We start from the raw sequence: 17,390 nt of genomic DNA, 5'->3' as shown, positions 1-17,390 counted from the left end.
TATAGTATGGTATATTGTAGGTAGCAGATATCACAGCCTCTGTTGCTTTTTTACCCTGCACTTTTGTTTTTGTTAACATATGTTATTATTTATTTAGGATATGTGTTTTCACATTCTGATTGCAATGCCTAATTAATAAATAGTTAAAATAACAATAATTAAATGAAATATTCTTAAAATATGATCTGTTCTTTGGAAGAGTGTAAATGCATTGTGATGATATTATACTGGAATTCTGGCATCATACAATGAGTGGCATAAAATGGTCTTAAAACGACAATAATGTCGTTTATCGTAATATATTTCGGTGCAACATATCATACAAGAAAAAATATATATCAGGCCTAGTGAGGAGAAAGGTTTGCATTGGAAATGAAGCATTTTGCTTTAGGATTTTATAACTTTTGTGATTGTAATGAAAAAAAAAGTTTTTCTGTCTTAATTTGAACATAATTTACAAAATGTTTGCACATTAAAATCTAACAGTTTATTTTTTAACTATTCGACAATGTGTTAGCTAACATGAAATAACAATTTCCACAATAGTTTTTGAAGAATTTTATAATCTTTGCTAACATTTCTGTATTTTTTTATTTTGATGGTCTGTATTGCACATTTTGTTGGCTAAAAGTTCCATTGCAACTACAGCACATGCCAAATACTGCTCCTTCAACACATTTAACTGACTATAAGAAACTTTGCAAGTACATGTCAACTTACACTAAACCCAAACTAACAGTCTACTTATAATCTAATGAGAATTAGTTAGCATGTACAGTTGAAGTCAGAATTATTAGCCCCCCCCCCCCCCCCCTGCTTTTTTCCCCCCAATTTCAATTTCTTAATTTTTTTCAAGACATTTGTAAACACGAGTTTTATTTCTAATAACTGATTTATTTTATCTTTGCCATGATGACAGTAAATAATATTTGACTAGGTGTTTTTCAAGACACTTCTATACAGCTTAAAGTGACATTTAAAGGCTTAACTAGGTTAATTAGGTTAACTAGGCAGGTTGGTATAATTAGGCAAGTTATTGTATAAAGATGGTTTGTTCTGTAGACTATCGAAAAATAATTTAGTTTAAAGGGGCTAATAATATTGTCCTTAAAATGGTGTTTAAAAAATTAAAAGCTGCTTTTATTCTAGCTGAAATAAAGCAAATAGGACTTTATCCAGAAGAAAAAAACATTGTCAAACATACTGTAAAAATTGACTTGCTCTACTAAACATCATTTGGAAAATATTTAAAAAAGAAAAAAAAATCAAAGGGGGGCTAATAATTCTTTAACTGATGCAATTTAACTTAAATTCAACAAAATGCGTTAAAGGGACCATCAAAATAAATTAATACCAACATTTCTACATATGAGGAAATTATTTGATTTATTTTTAGTCCAGGGTTATTTTTAGGAATGTTTATTTAAGATATAATAATATTGTTAATAATTTTGTAAACCAATCAAAACAAGTTTGGATATGGAATGAAGCATTAAAATTCCGAACTGAAAACAAATTAAATTGAAACTATACTGAAAGAAAATAAAAAATAAATAACACTTAAATAGTAATCTTAGATCTTACATTTTTAATAAATATGCTAAAATATATAAACTTTAAAGTGACCTAACATTAAAGATTGCTGTTAATTTTATGTTCTTTGACTTTTGGAGAGTCTAGATTGTGACTCTTTTGTTTAATTGATGGACATTGAAAGTATATAGATTAGAAAAATATGTTATTGCTGTATTATTTAATATAATCATTATTATTTCTTTCAGTGTATGAATTTATCTTGAGTTACATATTATTTTAGTATTTTTTTGCTAAACTGAAAATTTTAAACTTTATCAATTTGTATGACAATGTTTAAAATAAAAATAGTTGTTTCCAAAAACAATAAAAAACGAAATATTACTGTAATACACATACATATATTATTGTATATAAAAATAGTAAGCTAACACTAGAAAAATAATCCAGATTGGGTCACAACTTTTCCCTTAAAATGTACAATTTTATGAACATATTTAAATTAACACAAATATTATACTAGTTTTGTGCTAAATGAGTTTTTTGGTGTTGAAGACCCTTCTCACATTCTTCATCTATACTCCTCTCTGTTTATGTATGTTTGTGTGTTAGGACCTGAACAGCACTCTGAAGGCTCTTCTGTCTGAATGGTTCTCTGTTGGGCTCCTCCGACTTGAAAGAATCACTTGGCAGTCCCCATGCGAAATCCTTCAGAAGATCAGCCAGTAAGATCTCTCTCCTAGAGGTAGAAACAACTCCTTTTATTTGCCTTCTTAGTTGAGTTTCTTTTTTTTTTTCTCCAGGTACGAAGCGGTGCACCCTGTGAGAAACTGGACAGATCTGAAGCGCAGAGTAGGGCCAAACCGGAGGTGTTACGCCTTTACCCACGCATCCATGCCCGGAGAACCACTGGTGGTGCTGCATGTTGCTTTAACTGAGGACATAGCAAATAATATCCAGGTGAACACAATAGGGAAATTACATCAAAGTTATTACATCAAATAAATCATAATTGCTGGCTCATGGTCAGAATTTAAGGCCTCTCAATTTAGGTATTTTTGGCCTTTTCAGGAAGTTTTTTTTTTTTTTAATTTAAAGAAAAGATCACACAAAAAAGTGTTTCTTTTGTTGCACTTTATGAATTTGTGTCTGTAGATTTCAATTAGAATACAATACAATAAAAAATTCTCAATTAATTCAGCAGCATTTATATACATCAGAAAGATTTTGTCTTGAACGTGTCATGTTTTTCCTGGGAATAATATTTCTAAAGGAGCTATTGACATGGAATTGAACCAGTTTTTGGTAAAAACCCAAACAATACCAACATAAGTAAAGTTTATTTATAAACTAGTTTGAAGAGAACACGTGATTATGATTGAATACTGCTGGTTCTGCATTAATCAATGTAGGGCGGCACATTGAGCCAGTGATTAACACTGTTGCCTCACAGCAAGAACGTCACCGGTTCTAGTCCTTAAACAGGCCGCCTGTTGTTTCTGTGCGAAGTTAGCATGTTCTTCCCGTCCTCTAGTGGCTTTCCCCAGGTTCTCCGGTTTCCTCCCACATTCCAAAAACATGCACCATAAGTAAATTTTAAGCACTGCAGTCAAACTCTCATCCAGCAGCATATCTCTTCATAGCAATCATTTACTGTCATCAGCTCTTATCAAAAAAGGGGGAGTTCTCAAGACCTACCTGAGCACAGAGCTCCCCTGTCACCTTGCAAACGAGAGGGAGCCCAGGGCTCAAGGACCTCAGCATGCCAAACTTGCTTTATATATCAGTCATCAGCTAAGTGTAAACTCTTGTAAAATAAAATAAAACAAAAAAAAAACAGCCTAAAAAAATTGTTGCGTAATAACTATCAAATGACAAGGAGAAAGTACCTTATTATTGAAACGTATTTAAAACTTTATATAAAAGGCTTTTTGGTGATGGCAGCTTAAAGACGCCTCTTATATAGAGAGTGAAAATAACATGAATTGCTCAGGTGTGAGATTTTTCATAGAATTCAACAGAGTGTAACAATCTTGATGGTTCTATGGGTCTCGTCGATCAAATCGGATGTATCTTATATTGGATTTAAATCAGGGGAATGGCTGGGCCATTCTACAGCTTGATTTTCTTTCTCTGAAAGCATTTGAAAGTTTCCTTGGCTGTGTTTTGGATCATTGTCTTGCTGAAATGTCCACCCTGGACATTTAATCTTTATCATACTGATAATGTAGATGTTGGACTGAAGCAGCTAAAATTCATTTACAATGATGAAGGGCAGAGGGTTGCTGAATAAATACTGAGAGATTTCAGCTGCTCTCTGGGCTTTCACTGCCTTTTTACACCTATCTCTCTTCATGTGTTCAATACGTAATTTGTAAACTAATTAGATTTGTTTTCTTTGCCTATATGGATTTATTTGGTTGTTACCAACATCTGGGGAGATTTTCAAGTCAACAGTACCTTTAGAAATATGTTCCCGGAGAAACATTATTTTTCCCGCTGTATATCAAACTTTACAGTTTTATCATATCTGTATTCTAAAAGCTTTTTTACAAATAATAAAAAATAAATTATTTTTTATAAAATTTCCCTGATTTTGGAGTATATTTTATAAAATAAAAAATTGTAGTTTTTCCTTTTTGCTGAATTTTCTGATTGGAGTAATAAAAAGATTGACCATTCAAAAACCATTGACTCTATGTGCCAATATATATATATATATATATATATAATTTTTTTACATTTTTATTTATTTATTTATTTTTTACCTGATTTTACCTTTACTTTATTTTTCTGATTTATTTGCTAGAAATGTATACAAACTAGCACATATTTCATTGAATAACACCTCACTTGCATACTATATGTAAGCAACATTTTAGAAAACCGTAATACAAAAAAAAAAAAATCTGTGATATTTAATGTAATCGATTAAGTATGGTGGTAACTTTTTAGTTTACCCTAATCACCTGCAACGTCTTGCTCTAAATAGACTGTGAACATGCTATTTGGTCCATAAATGGAAAAGAAAAAACTGTGGAAATGAAAAAGGAAGTAGTGGAGTAAGAAGGGGGACAAAGACAGCGTGTCCCGAGTGTACGCAATTGTTCATTATGGCCCACGATTCTGCCAACAGCTGCATTCAGTCCCAGGTGAGTCTATTAATTTATTGTGTCCCTTATTTTTCCAGGGCATTGTGAGAGAGTTTGCCACTCTTGATGCAGATGAGGATGTGAATAAAATCAACGCCGCCATCTTCTACTCCATCTCTTCCACCCAGGCCGGACTGCAGGGGGTGGAGCTGGGCAATTACCTGATCAAGAGGGTGGTCCGAGAACTACAGGTAAGCAGTCTATGAGAAATTAACTTAGATTAAAGAGTAGTGCTAGTGATGATCACTACAGCTGTTTACAAAATGAGTCAGAAAGATAATAGGAAGCACACTTATTATTTAAAAACAGTCTGTGATAATTGTTTTTGGTAATTGTTTTTTAAGCATCTTAGATTTTAGATACTTTAGTTTTAATAACAATTCTCACTATTAAAGAGCCCATATTATACATGAAATAGGGTCATATCTTGGTTGTAAGGGTCTCCAACAACAGTCTAATATGCATGCAAGGTCAAAAAACACTTTCATGGTCTTATAATCTGCATTTATTTTTACCTAATTATCCCAGCAACTCCTGTATGAATCGTCCAGTGATTCATTTGTTCCCAAACCCCTCCTTAGCGCGGAGCTAATCTGCGCTGATTGGACCGATGACAGTTGGAGGCGATTGGTCGACTGCCTTCAGTCAGAGAGGGAAATTGCCAATAGCTAATCAGCAATTTAAAAAGTAATCACAGTTCATACACGCTCGATAGTGTAGGCGTGAATTTTAGCTGCCACACTATGGCGAGTGGATAGTGCCACGGATAACCGAACGAAGGAGACAGTCGTGTACTCGCCATACCACACACACACAAAAACACACACACACCTCCGGATGACAACGCTCCCGCTTCCGCCCGCACCCGCCAGGTTTTAGCCTGAGAACCCGCTCCGTTTTCTGCCCGCCGCGCCCGGTCCCGCTAGAGCGGAGAACACAACCAAAAATCAACCAGTATACAGTCCAGACAGCCAAGCTGTCTGTATAGACACATACACACAGCACAAAGCACACAGAGCTCGTTCGTTCGTTCGTTCGCTCTCTCTCGCTCTCTCTCATACGCTCTCTCATACCAAGCAGACTCTCTCTTTCTAATTCGCATAGCAATATCCGTGATATTGCTAGACAGCCCGCTCCCGTCCCAAATTAAACCCGTTACCGACCGCTCCCGCGATTTATTCGGAAATTTATTCCCGCGGCTGTCCCCGCGCCAGATTTCTGCGGCGCGGGAATAAATTTCCGAATAAATCGCGGGAGCAGAACTCTAGCACGGAGCTCCAATAACAAAGCAGCACGCGTCGCGTTTTTAACGTGACTTTGCACGCGATAAGATAATATATCCAGTTAACCTGATACAGTACACGCGGTTACAAGTAACAAATCACAACTAAATACATTTGCAAGCTAGAGTAAACGAGGCAACAACTTTAACCGCACGTACTTACACTAGAGAAATGGAAGAAACCCATCCTGACGTCCATCAGTTACTCTTTACTGATCCTTCCTTTAACAAACTCAGATGAAGTATTCTTTGTAGCATGTAGCTTCCAGAAGTTTCCAACTGCTTGGTTATAATGCTGAGGTTTCATCTTTGGGTAGAGACTCAATATATCCATCTGCAGTGTGACTTCAATCAACCGGCATGTTTGTGTGTGTTTGTGGGTGTGTGTGTGTCTGGGTTTCTGCGTCAGAGGGCGGGGCCTCAGGTTTGAAATCTCCCGGGTTTGCGCGTGCACGTGAATAACTTGGTTTCGTTCGTACGTCATGGCGAAACACCTAATGAGTCGGTATCAAGGCGACTCGTTCGAAGCACTATGAGTCGACTCTTTTATAGATGAATCAACAGTTTTAAACACTGTATTCTTACAGATTTAAGCCTTAGCTGGATACTTCACTTCACTTAGAGCTGTGTTACACACTACATGGAGGGGAATTTTCAAAAACCCATAATATGGGCTCTTTAACCACTTAAAATATGTTTGTTGTTTGTTCAGACTTATTTAAAATGAGCTGAAACAACACAATTCTTAAGCTTTTTTGTGGACAATTTAATTGTTTTATCCACTTAAATTTGTAAAAACTAATAAGATTAAACTTAATTCCTTCATGTTTTCCCAACACATGTGGATCCCAGCATTTTATACAGTGTAGTGGCTTACTGCCTGCCTATTATTAAGATATTAGCTGTTTATAAATAATTATAAAGTGTATTCTGCATGATCTTATTCAACATCCCTAATCCTACCTAATACATACACTTAACTACAACTGTAATGACTATTACAAAGCAGCGAATTAAGATTTTAAGAAGGAAAAAGTCATAGTTTTGCATATATTTCTGGTTTATTAATAGCAATAACTGTAGCTTGCAATAAAGAGTGACTATATATTATCATTGATCATTTTCAAATGAAGTCACACCATTGGGGAAACATGACCCTCCCGCTGACCACCAAGTCACGGGCTAAGTGATTTAACTTTTTTAGCCAAGCTGGATAATAGTTGTGCACTACAGGGAATCTGCAGGGTCCTAAATTTAAAAAAATTCTTAAATCCACTTAAATAGTGTGTTGTAGCTCTTAAATCATTTTAAACGGGTCTTAATTTTCAATGTAAAGCTATACCCAGTTGGGCCAACACCCATTTAATCACTAACAATATATTTTGATAAAAGTTTTAAGAAACATTTATTCATTAACTCTATTTACTTATTAACATGGTTTAATTATCTTCCTTACAATAACATTTTTAATGTTTTTTATGATTTTAAATTGGTCATAAAAAATCTTTAGTGTTTAGCCTTGTGTAAGTCTGAAATTTCATCCATTGTGGTTGTAAAATGGTCTTAAATGTCTTGTACTAACCAACAAGAAGACAGAACAGCCAGAAAGGAGAAATTGATGGATTTGTGTTCGATTCTAATTTGCAGGTTGAGTGCAAATAAAGTCGAAATTGAAATACAAAGTCAAAGGATAAATAGAAGAAGTGAACAAATAGATTTTCTCTACCAATAAATATTAATCTGAGAAAAAGAAACGCATCTCTATCAAATAAGCAAATTAGCAAACGTGACTTTACCTATTTACATATACTATAATAGAATGAAAGAGTTCATTTAGAAATAATTTTGTGGTTACAGACATTATAAAAACAATATTTATTAAAGGGGGAAAACAATTAATTGACATTTGTGTGTTAAATATGCTAAATTATAGCGTTGTATATATTTATATAGATAATATTAGATATTAGGCCTCTTTTTACAAGATGCAAAATAAGACTGATGTCCTTGGAGTGTGTTTTTGAAGTTTCAGCCCAAACTACCCCACAAATAATGTTTTATGGCTCTTTGAAAATTTTAGGATTTGATTCTAATTGTGCCAATTTGGTGACTGTCGCTTTAAATTCAAATGAGATTGTGCTCTTTTCAAGAGAAGGTGGAGATGTGTTAGCCTAGTGGTAGATTAAAAAACAAGACTAATGTTATATGCTAATGAGGGAAAGATGGTCACTAATGGCCGGGATTTTCCCCTCTGATGACACGTACAAAGGGAGAATGTTAATCAAAGTGTTTCTGCAGACTGTTTTTATATAATTGTGATTTATAAAATATAAAATGAATTAACTTTTACCATTAGAAGTTGGTTATATTCACACACTGCTGCTACACAACTGTGTTTAAACCCCTTATAAAAGTGATTGCATAATAGGTCCCCTTTAAAATGTATCATTAGATGCTAAAAGCAGTTATATACTGTACAAATCTTAAATATACAGCACCAGCTTCTAACGTTCTGAAGCTGCATAATCAATAGCATAATCAGCATAAGCATAATCAATAAGCTTAAAATGACAGATGACAGGTCGCATGCAAAGAGGATCACCTGTAAATAAAAGAAGTTATATCACAGATAATCCAAGGCTGCTTTTACACTGCATAGTTCAAGTGACTCAATTCCGATATTTTTCTCCCTTGTGGCACAGATTGGGTTATGACCCATGTATGTGTAAGCTGAAAAAAAAAAAACACACACATGGATTCTGACTCACTGAAATCAGATTCAGGCCTTGTTTATGTGTGACATGTTATCCAATATGAATCAGATCCATGCACTTGTGTCTGCAGTGTGCACATGCGAGTGCAGTGTCAATGCGAGTGGCACATGACAACAACTCTGGCACTTTTATTTCAGAACAGACTTCAGCAGAGTCGCAAACATTAAGTCTCATACACGAGGACTAAAAAAGCTTTTATATTGTCATGCAGCACAGGTAGCATCTTTTTAAGCATCTTAACGAGCGAGAGAGAGGGAGAGCAATATTCGCCATGTAACCAATCTAAACTAATCTAAAACTATTGAATACATCACATGCATAAATCACGCCATGGACATTACATTCCAGTGCTCAGAGGTTTAAAAAGGCCTAGATGGAAAGAAATGGCCAAGTGAGAATTTTTCTGTCAAACTATAGTAAAACAACTTGCCAAAAAGAATAAAATAAAAAAATATCTGCAATTAGATTAAATGCAGGAATGGAGAAAGAGCGCTCTTTTATAATCAGCTGTCAGTCAGTGCCTGCTTTTTTCTCGGTCATTGCACTTTTGCAGTGTGCAATGTAAATGCAGACATTCTGATACGAGTCACTTTTAAAAGATGATGTAAGCTGGTCATCAAAAAATAAAATCGGATACAGTCACAAAATCAGAATTTACCATCAAGATCTGCCGTGTAAATGCAGCCCAAGTCATGGATTTGATGGTTTTGACCCCCTTACATCTTTCATGGAACAAAATATATAATATATATATAAGTGTAGATGGATTAGGAAAACTGTGGTTTAAGTGTGACTGACAAAGTTTGTTAACACATGACTATAGCCTAATAAATAGGAAAGGATGCTACTTATGTAAAGCATATTTAGTACAGTATGTTTGCTACAAAAAGTCATTACTGGGTTTAAAATGAAATGTATAAAGGGAGTTCATCAATAATGTATTCAAATGATCCCTGACTAGGGGATTTTGTCAACAAATACTAATTTGTGGTTAATTAAATGTCACATGCTAATTAATTCAATAAATTGATTGACATACCTTGAATAGATTTGTCCCACAGCATCACCTAGTGCCAGACTGTAGCGCATGTTTCTATCTGAAAGGCAGAGAGAGAAAAAAAGACAGGAAAACTAATAAAATTTCATCTGTCACTCTCAATAACATGAAGAAGGAGGGACACATGGCATGTCACAGAGCTCTGGCTCTTTACCAGATGAAGGCGAAATTAAATGGAAAAGAAACGAGAGGCACTCAGGTTTATAGATTCAGATGAGTTTTGCTTGAGTGAGAATGTTGCTGAAACAAAGTGCCGAGTGGCTGTTTGTGTAATAGAGGTTAACCCTAGTAAAGGGCTCTCTGCAGTTCTCAGAGCTGATTTACCCGGATGAGAGATTGAAGGCGTCAGTTGAGTGGAAATGGGCAGCTGATAGATAATATTTCATGCAAATTGTGCATGTTGATGCTGTGGATTTGTGTTGAAATTTGTTTTTGAAGTGTGTGTGAATCAGATTCTTTTCATCTCAGTATAGAAATATCTATGTGACCCTTGCACAAATTTAGCATGGATATCATAGTTTTCACCAAACATGAATGTCCATTTGATGCTAACACAGATTTACCATGGCAACTAGGGATGTTCTAATATACCCTTTTTCCTTTCCGATATCGATTTTGATACCTGAGCTCAGGGTATTGGCTGATACTGATACTGATACCTGGAATGTATCTGTGGAAACAGATGTGAAAACTACTAGCCCTGTACGGGATTCCCACACTTCTTAAAAGTACTGGAATTTCAAACATATGCATTCAAGGGCTTTAAAGTACTTAAAAACAAACATTCCTTGAAAGTGCTTTTTTTATGTATTTATTTCAACAATTAAACTCAATTGTCAAAAACGGAGCAAAAAAAACTGAGAAATTCTTAAATAAAAAATCCTACATTTAAATCTTGTACAATAATGCTGACTGTTTTTCAACATTTCAGAAACTGCATTTAAATATTACCAACATTGAATTTAGTCAAACTTTTTGAAAATTACTCTGATATATAGATCATAAATATTAAGCAAATGTGAAATTTTAAGTAGTTTTATGGCACTATATATGCTGGGCTGTGAATTACAAAGGTGTTTGTTTTAAAATTGAAGGTGCTATAAAAAGTCATTGAACGTCCTTAAATCTGCTGTTCATGAAATGGGAACCCTTCCGGTATAACTTGACAGAATTATTTTACAGTGTGCTTCATACTTATCCATTAATAAAACATGAAAAATGTGTACTGTGAGTATTTTTTTTTTTCTGACAATTTTATTTTCAGACATTCAACAATATCATTTACTCTACTTTACTGAAACCCTGAAAACTGAAAAAAAAAAGTTTTACAGTATAACTATATAAAACATTTGTCTCTTAAAAAAAACCATGGTGTCAGATCAGTTTATAGTTACAAATACTCTGCAATACCAATGCCAGAATATTTGCTGTATTGGCGAGTATTTCCGATAGTAATATCGGTATCAGAACAACCCTTATGGTAACCATTAATGATCTATTATATATGTCAGATGTCATTTAAGTATCAGTAAATGCTTATTTTTAATGTCATTGTTATTGGTCAGTTATAAATTTCACCAGTTGGTCTGCAAGCATGCACATTATAGATATTTTTGTAAAAGAATGAGCATGTCTCATATTTTTTTTGTAAAATAAGGAGCATATGTCATAAAAAGCTGAGTATTGGATCGGTTTATAGTTTCAAATACCTACCAATACCGATCCCAGATTTGCTGTTTTGGCGAGAGTATTTGTGATACTAGTATCAGTATCAGAACAACCCTAATGGTAACTAATAATGATCTACAATAAATGTCAGCTGTCATATCGTATCTGTCAATAAACACTTATTTTTAATGTCATTCTCATTGGTCAGTTACAAATTCCACTGGTTGATCTGCAAGCATGCACTTCATAGATATTTTTTTGTAAAATAAGGAGCACTTTATCTACATGCTTTTTTTGTAAAAGAAAGATCTGTAGAAGTTACCTAGTTTTCTGAAAGCAAAAAAGATCATCTAATTAATATTTTTTGGGTTTATTTTAGCAATCAGACACAGAAAAACTCATATTCAGTTTTGTATTTATCAGTCTATATATCAGTAACCCCCTTTTAAATATAAATTAATTACAGTAACTGTTTATAAATGACTCTCTATTTATTGTTGACAGTCGTTACATCTCTGTATAATCTAGAGAAAGTGTTATGTTGTTTGAAAGAAGTATAAAGTACCTGTGAGAGCTGGAGATCGAACTTCTGCTGTTGGAAAGAGTAAAGGTGACTAGCTGTGCCACAAGGGGACGATCGGCTTGATGGATGGATGATAGACAGAAAAAAAGAGGTGGAGAAAGGTCACTGTGTGATTTAGGAAAAAGGGAGGAGGGTTTGCTTGTCTTTCAGCGGAATCCTCACGAGGCTCTTTTGCACTCTCTTCTTGTCCTCGCGCTTCATTCTCTCCCTCTGTAGCTTTAAACCCGCTGACCGATGTTTTACAGTAAATTGAGTTGATGAATGAAAAGTGACCCTTGGACGTGGTTAATCTTCCTTCACTCCTGCCTGTCTGAAGGAGTGATGCATGGCGAAGAACGAGGAAGTGCGATGGACTTGAGGCTTCAAATCTCGGCTCCTCCGGGGCCCGTCTGACACGTTTGGTTTGTTCAGTGCTCTCTTTGGCTTCAATGTGGGATGGAAAATGAGTGTGTCGATGTCCTTGTGGGAAAGAGAAAGAGACACGGTGGACTTGTTCAACATGGTTTTTAAATTAGTACAAATGGAACGGGTTGGATGGGATATAAAGAAGAAAAAAAGACTGAGGAGAAAGGTTATTTAATGCTTTCTTTAATATTATAACAAAATCAAGGGGATTTTTTACACTTTTTTGTTTTTTTTATTTTAACACTTGTCAGTGAATTAAATTCTGACTGAAGTTTTAAGATAACATCTACTGTACACATAACTTCATTTTAAGAATAAGGGCCTAACTGCTTTTCAGTAAATCAAATCTGTAAACTTAAGTTGACTCAAATCTCTGTGATTTATTAAAAGAGCCAGTTAATAACATTTAGTTTCTTCACAAATCAACTCATAATAACTAATATACTCCTACTCCAAACAGATTTCATCCTCGGTTAGGATTTTGGAACTCCTGAAGTCTAAACCTGGCTTGAATGTGTAAAACCTTATTTAAAACGCTTGTATAGACAGAATAGTTAGGAGAATATTTTTTAGCTCTTATTAACACTAATCTTGTAACTATAAAGTTTTATTTTTTATTATAAATGCACCGTTAAAGGAATATTTCACCCAAACAATTTCATTCATTCGTTTTAATCAAAAGATATTTTTAAAGAATGTTAGAATCTTCTAACCATTGACATCCATAGTAGGAAAAAAAATGCAATGTTTGCATTTCATGTCCAACATTGTTCAAAAAAACTTTTTTAACTCTTGTATTAAAAAGAAAAAACTCATACTGGTTCGGAAGAAGTCGTGTGAGTAAATGACGACAGAATTGACATTAGGTGAAACATCTCTTTAACTGTGCATTTTTTAAAAAATTGGCTGCAGTGTTATATGAGCAATATCACACTCGTAGCAGTGTGATATAGCTGTATATTAGCACTGGTGGGAGCGTGCATAGCGTCCCACCAGAACTGATATACAGCCATATTGCACTGCTACGAGTGTGATCAAACAAAAACAAAATCAAACATGGAGACTCTAAAAACCCTTTTTATTTGGAACTACTTTCTTCTGCCATTTATTCACATCTGCAGCTGACGTCAAAAACTAAATCACCTTCTAATTCACTTCACTTTAGAGCTAGTGTTTGAACGACTTTCTAAAGCGTAATATCTAAAGTGATGACAAAACAGCTGATGAAGATTATAAGGACGAACGTGACATGAAATGCCGTCCGTCTGCAGAGATATCTTCTTACAGTGTTACACTCTACAGTACATCTCTGTTGCAATCGGGATATCACAATAATTTAACCCGAAAAAAAAGCCTTGGGAGATTCTTGGGAGATCACAACTGTTGTAAGCGTTTGCATGTGAAGAATGGGGGGTACGGCATCTCTTTGGGAGATCATAACAGGTTTATAACTAAAGACCGGGGCTAAATTTTCACTACCTGCCTATGTCATCAAATTCAAAACTGCCCAATCTGGCAACACTGATCATGCCGCGGGTTTTGGGCAGCCTCTGCGATCGGGTACTGTACCAAAGTTGGCAACCTGGGGGTGTCTACAGACTGTACCAAAAAGGATGAGGGGTGAAATTACTGGAATTTTCCGGAAGAAATAAAAAACAGGATGGTTGCGGGAGATTGGTCTAAATTATGGGATACTCCCGGGAAAAACGTGAGTGTTGGCAGGTATGCTCACTAGTTTGATAATAATTTGATCTGCTGTAGTTAGAAATCAGACTACTATAATCCTCTAAGCGTTAGGGCTTATTATGCAGTTCTGTTGCCATCTTGTGGATAGAAAACATCAACTGTCTTTGGTCTACTCTATGGCAGGCTAATGGCCGCTGATGGGCTCTCTCAGAAATTGTAAATATTTTTAAATAGGCCCTATTCTTATAAATAAACTGCATAGTTGCATTTTAAACAACTACATTCTTGACAAAAAAAAGCCTCAAAAGTACATTAGGTTGTCTAACAGCAGTAATTTTTGTCAAACTGTAGTGTCTCTCTGCTTGTTGCTGAATGTATCGGGTGGAGTAATACACAAAGGTGAAGGGCGAAGAGGCCTTTGTGTGATGTTACTGGCAGAATATTGCACGGCTATCAGCCAATCAGATTCAAGAACCAGAAAGAACAGTTGTTTATGGTATGTGTTGTAGTATAGTTTTAACAACGCTGATGTTAAAAAAGCTAATAATTAATTTTCATAACCATTCCTTGATCACAACATTTTTGGGTTTAAAATAGATAGCTTAAATACTATCAATTTAATAATAAGAAGAATAACAAACAAATGAGTTATATTTCTGTTTGTCTGTTGGTGGTATAGACACATTTTTAAAGGGTTAACTGTCAGTGTGTACCTGTATTTGCAGAGCGAGTTTCCACACATGGCCCAGTTCTCCAGTCTGTCTCCGATCCCTGGCTTCTCCTTATGGCTCCAAGGGGCTTTGGGACAGCACAAGAAGGAGGGTCGAGCCACAGAGCTCCTCTCTGAGCAGGAGTGGCGGGAAGTGGAGGACGTGACGGGAGCTGCTCCTGGTGCCCCGGCTCTGGAGGCCCTGCGCAGACTCATCAGCACCAGCGAGTGGATTCACTCTGACCGTCTGGTTCGTGCTTTGGAGCCTGCGCTCATGCGGCTCTGTGCTTGGTATCTGTTTGGTGAAAAACGACGAGGGTACGCTCTCAACCCCGTAGCCAACTTTCACCTTCAGAACGGCGCCACCATGTGGAGGCTAAACTGGCAAGCCGATACAAGCCCAAGAGGAATCGCCAACTCCTGTGGAATAATGGTCAATTATCGCTACTTTTTGCAAGAGACTGGCACTAACAGCATCGCTTACCTGCACAATAAAGTCATCAAGGCCTCGGAGCAGGTGCTGGGACTGGTGTCACAATTTCAGAGGAACAGCAAACTCTGAGATGAATATGAAGTTCTGTGTTGGGACAGTAATGCATTGGCACTTAATTTCAGTGTTATCGTTTTTTGATAACTGAGTGATTTGAATTTAAAGGACAAACACACAATGAGGGTGGAATATGCCTTAAATATCCAATGGGACACATGGTACAATGGGATGTACGATTGAAGCATATCATATTTGATTTTTATTCAGAGATGGACAGTTGATAATCTGCCTTTCTGAAAGACAATCATCCAATAAATCCAATTATAATGGATAGTTCATTCAAAAATGAAACTTCTGTCTTCTGTCTGCCTTACCAAATCTGTATGGCTTTCTTTTTCTTCCTTACAGAATTTTCATTTCTAGTATTTTACAATGACCAAATTGGTGACATTTCCAATTGCGAGCATACTATTTTTCTGACATTTTCTTAATGATGTAATATTTTAGAAAACACTTTCATATGACTTGGATCTAATAGGCTTCATCACGGATTAACTGCTTTTGTACACTCAAGATATACAGTTGAAGACAGAATTATTAGCCCTCCTTTGAATTTTTTTTTCTTTTTTTTAATATTCCCCAAATGATGTTTAACAGAGCAAGGATATTTTCACAGTATGTCTGATAATATTTTTTTCTTCTGCAGAATGTCTTATTTGTTTTATTTCGGCTAGAATAAAAGCAGTTTTTAATTTTTTTTAAATCCATTTTAAAGTCAATATTATTAGCCCCTTTAAGCAATTTTTTAAATAATAATCTACAGGAATAACCATTGTTATACAATAACTTGCCTAATTACCCTTACCTGCCTAGTTAACCTAATTAACCTAGTTAAGCCTTTAAATGTCACTTTAAGCTGTAGAAGTGTCTTGAAAAATAGCTAGTAAAATATTATTTACTGTCATCGTGGCAAAGATAAAAAAAAATCTCTTATTAGAAATGAGTTATTAAAACTATTATGTTCAGAAATGTGTTGAAAAAAAATCTTCTGTTAAACACAAATTAGGGGAAAAAAATAAATAAACAGGGGGGCTAATAATTCTGACTTTTACTGTGTGTGTGTGTGTGTGTGTGTGTGTGTGTGCGTGCGTGCGTGCGTGCGTGCGTGCGTGCGTGCGTGCGTGCGTGCGTGTGTGTGTGTTGATCTTACGCAATCACATGATATAATTTCACAGGCCATAGTTCACGGAGCTTGAACTTTCGAATGCACTAAAATGCAAAACAAGCTTGCGTTTCCGGTCTGTCACATTCGCATGCGCATGAATGGAAGTCTATGGGGAGAAAGTGCAATATGACCACAGCTCAACTGGCTTATTTACAGTTTTACTGTTGATTAATGAGCATTGTCTTTGTTAACTAGTTTTATGTTTAATCTACTTCAATTTGCCAAAACAATTAAGTTAATCTAATTGATTTCACGGCGACGCAGTGGCGCAGTAGGTAGTGCTGTCGCCTCACAGCAAGAAGGTTGATGGGTCGCTGGTTTGAACCTCGGCTCAGTTGATTTGATTTGAGTTGGTTTCCCCCACAGTACAAAGACATGCGGTACAGGTGAATTGGGTAGGCTAAATTGTCCAATAGTGTATGTGTGGATGTTTCCCAGAAATGGGTTGCGGCTGGAAGGGCATCCGCTGCGTAAAAACATGCTGGATAAGTTGGCGGTTCATTCCGCTGTGGCGACCCCGGATTAATAAAGGAACTACGCCAACAAGAAAATTAATGAATGAATAATTTGACATGAAGGTATTGTGAGGAGCCCGTTTTTTTTTTTTTTTTTTTTTTTTTTTACAGTGTACAATTTGGAATGACATGAAGACCAATGGCTGAAATTTCATGTTTGAACTTACCATTTATTTTGGTTTACCATTAATACCCATAATGCTCAAGGTTCATACGGTCATGGAAAACATGTAAAAGTCATGGACTTTTGGCATGGCATTTTCCAGGCCTGGAAAAGTTTTGGAAAAACATGCAGAAAACCCACAATGTTT

The 17,390-nt window shown here is 35.5% G+C and overlaps 1 protein-coding gene and 1 long non-coding RNA gene across 2 annotated transcripts in view; one reads left to right on the top strand and one right to left on the bottom strand.

The window, feature by feature from the left end:
• mlycd (malonyl-CoA decarboxylase) overlaps positions 1–15,690 on the top strand; it is a 41,249-nt gene extending 25,559 nt beyond the window's left edge. The window contains 4 exon segments of the mRNA NM_001089503.1: positions 2,146–2,258; positions 2,337–2,493; positions 4,724–4,876; positions 14,866–15,690. Coding sequence (NP_001082972.1) covers positions 2,146–2,258; positions 2,337–2,493; positions 4,724–4,876; positions 14,866–15,411 — 969 coding nt within the window. The 3' untranslated portion in view covers positions 15,412–15,690.
• Positions 9,443–15,709, bottom strand: LOC141378731 (uncharacterized). Its single transcript, XR_015514809.1, has 3 exons — positions 14,854–15,709; positions 12,032–12,508; positions 9,443–9,838 (listed from the first exon to the last, which is right to left on the bottom strand). It is a non-coding gene; the product is annotated as an uncharacterized LOC141378731 (long non-coding RNA).
• Between the last annotated feature and the right edge of the window lie 1,681 nt (positions 15,710–17,390).

The sequence above is a fragment of the Danio rerio genome, chromosome 18, assembly GCF_052040795.2.
Source record: "Danio rerio strain M-AB ecotype USA chromosome 18, GRCz13ab, whole genome shotgun sequence".
Lineage (NCBI taxonomy): Eukaryota > Metazoa > Chordata > Actinopteri > Cypriniformes > Danionidae > Danio > Danio rerio.
This window is presented reverse-complemented; position numbering and strand designations above follow the sequence as displayed.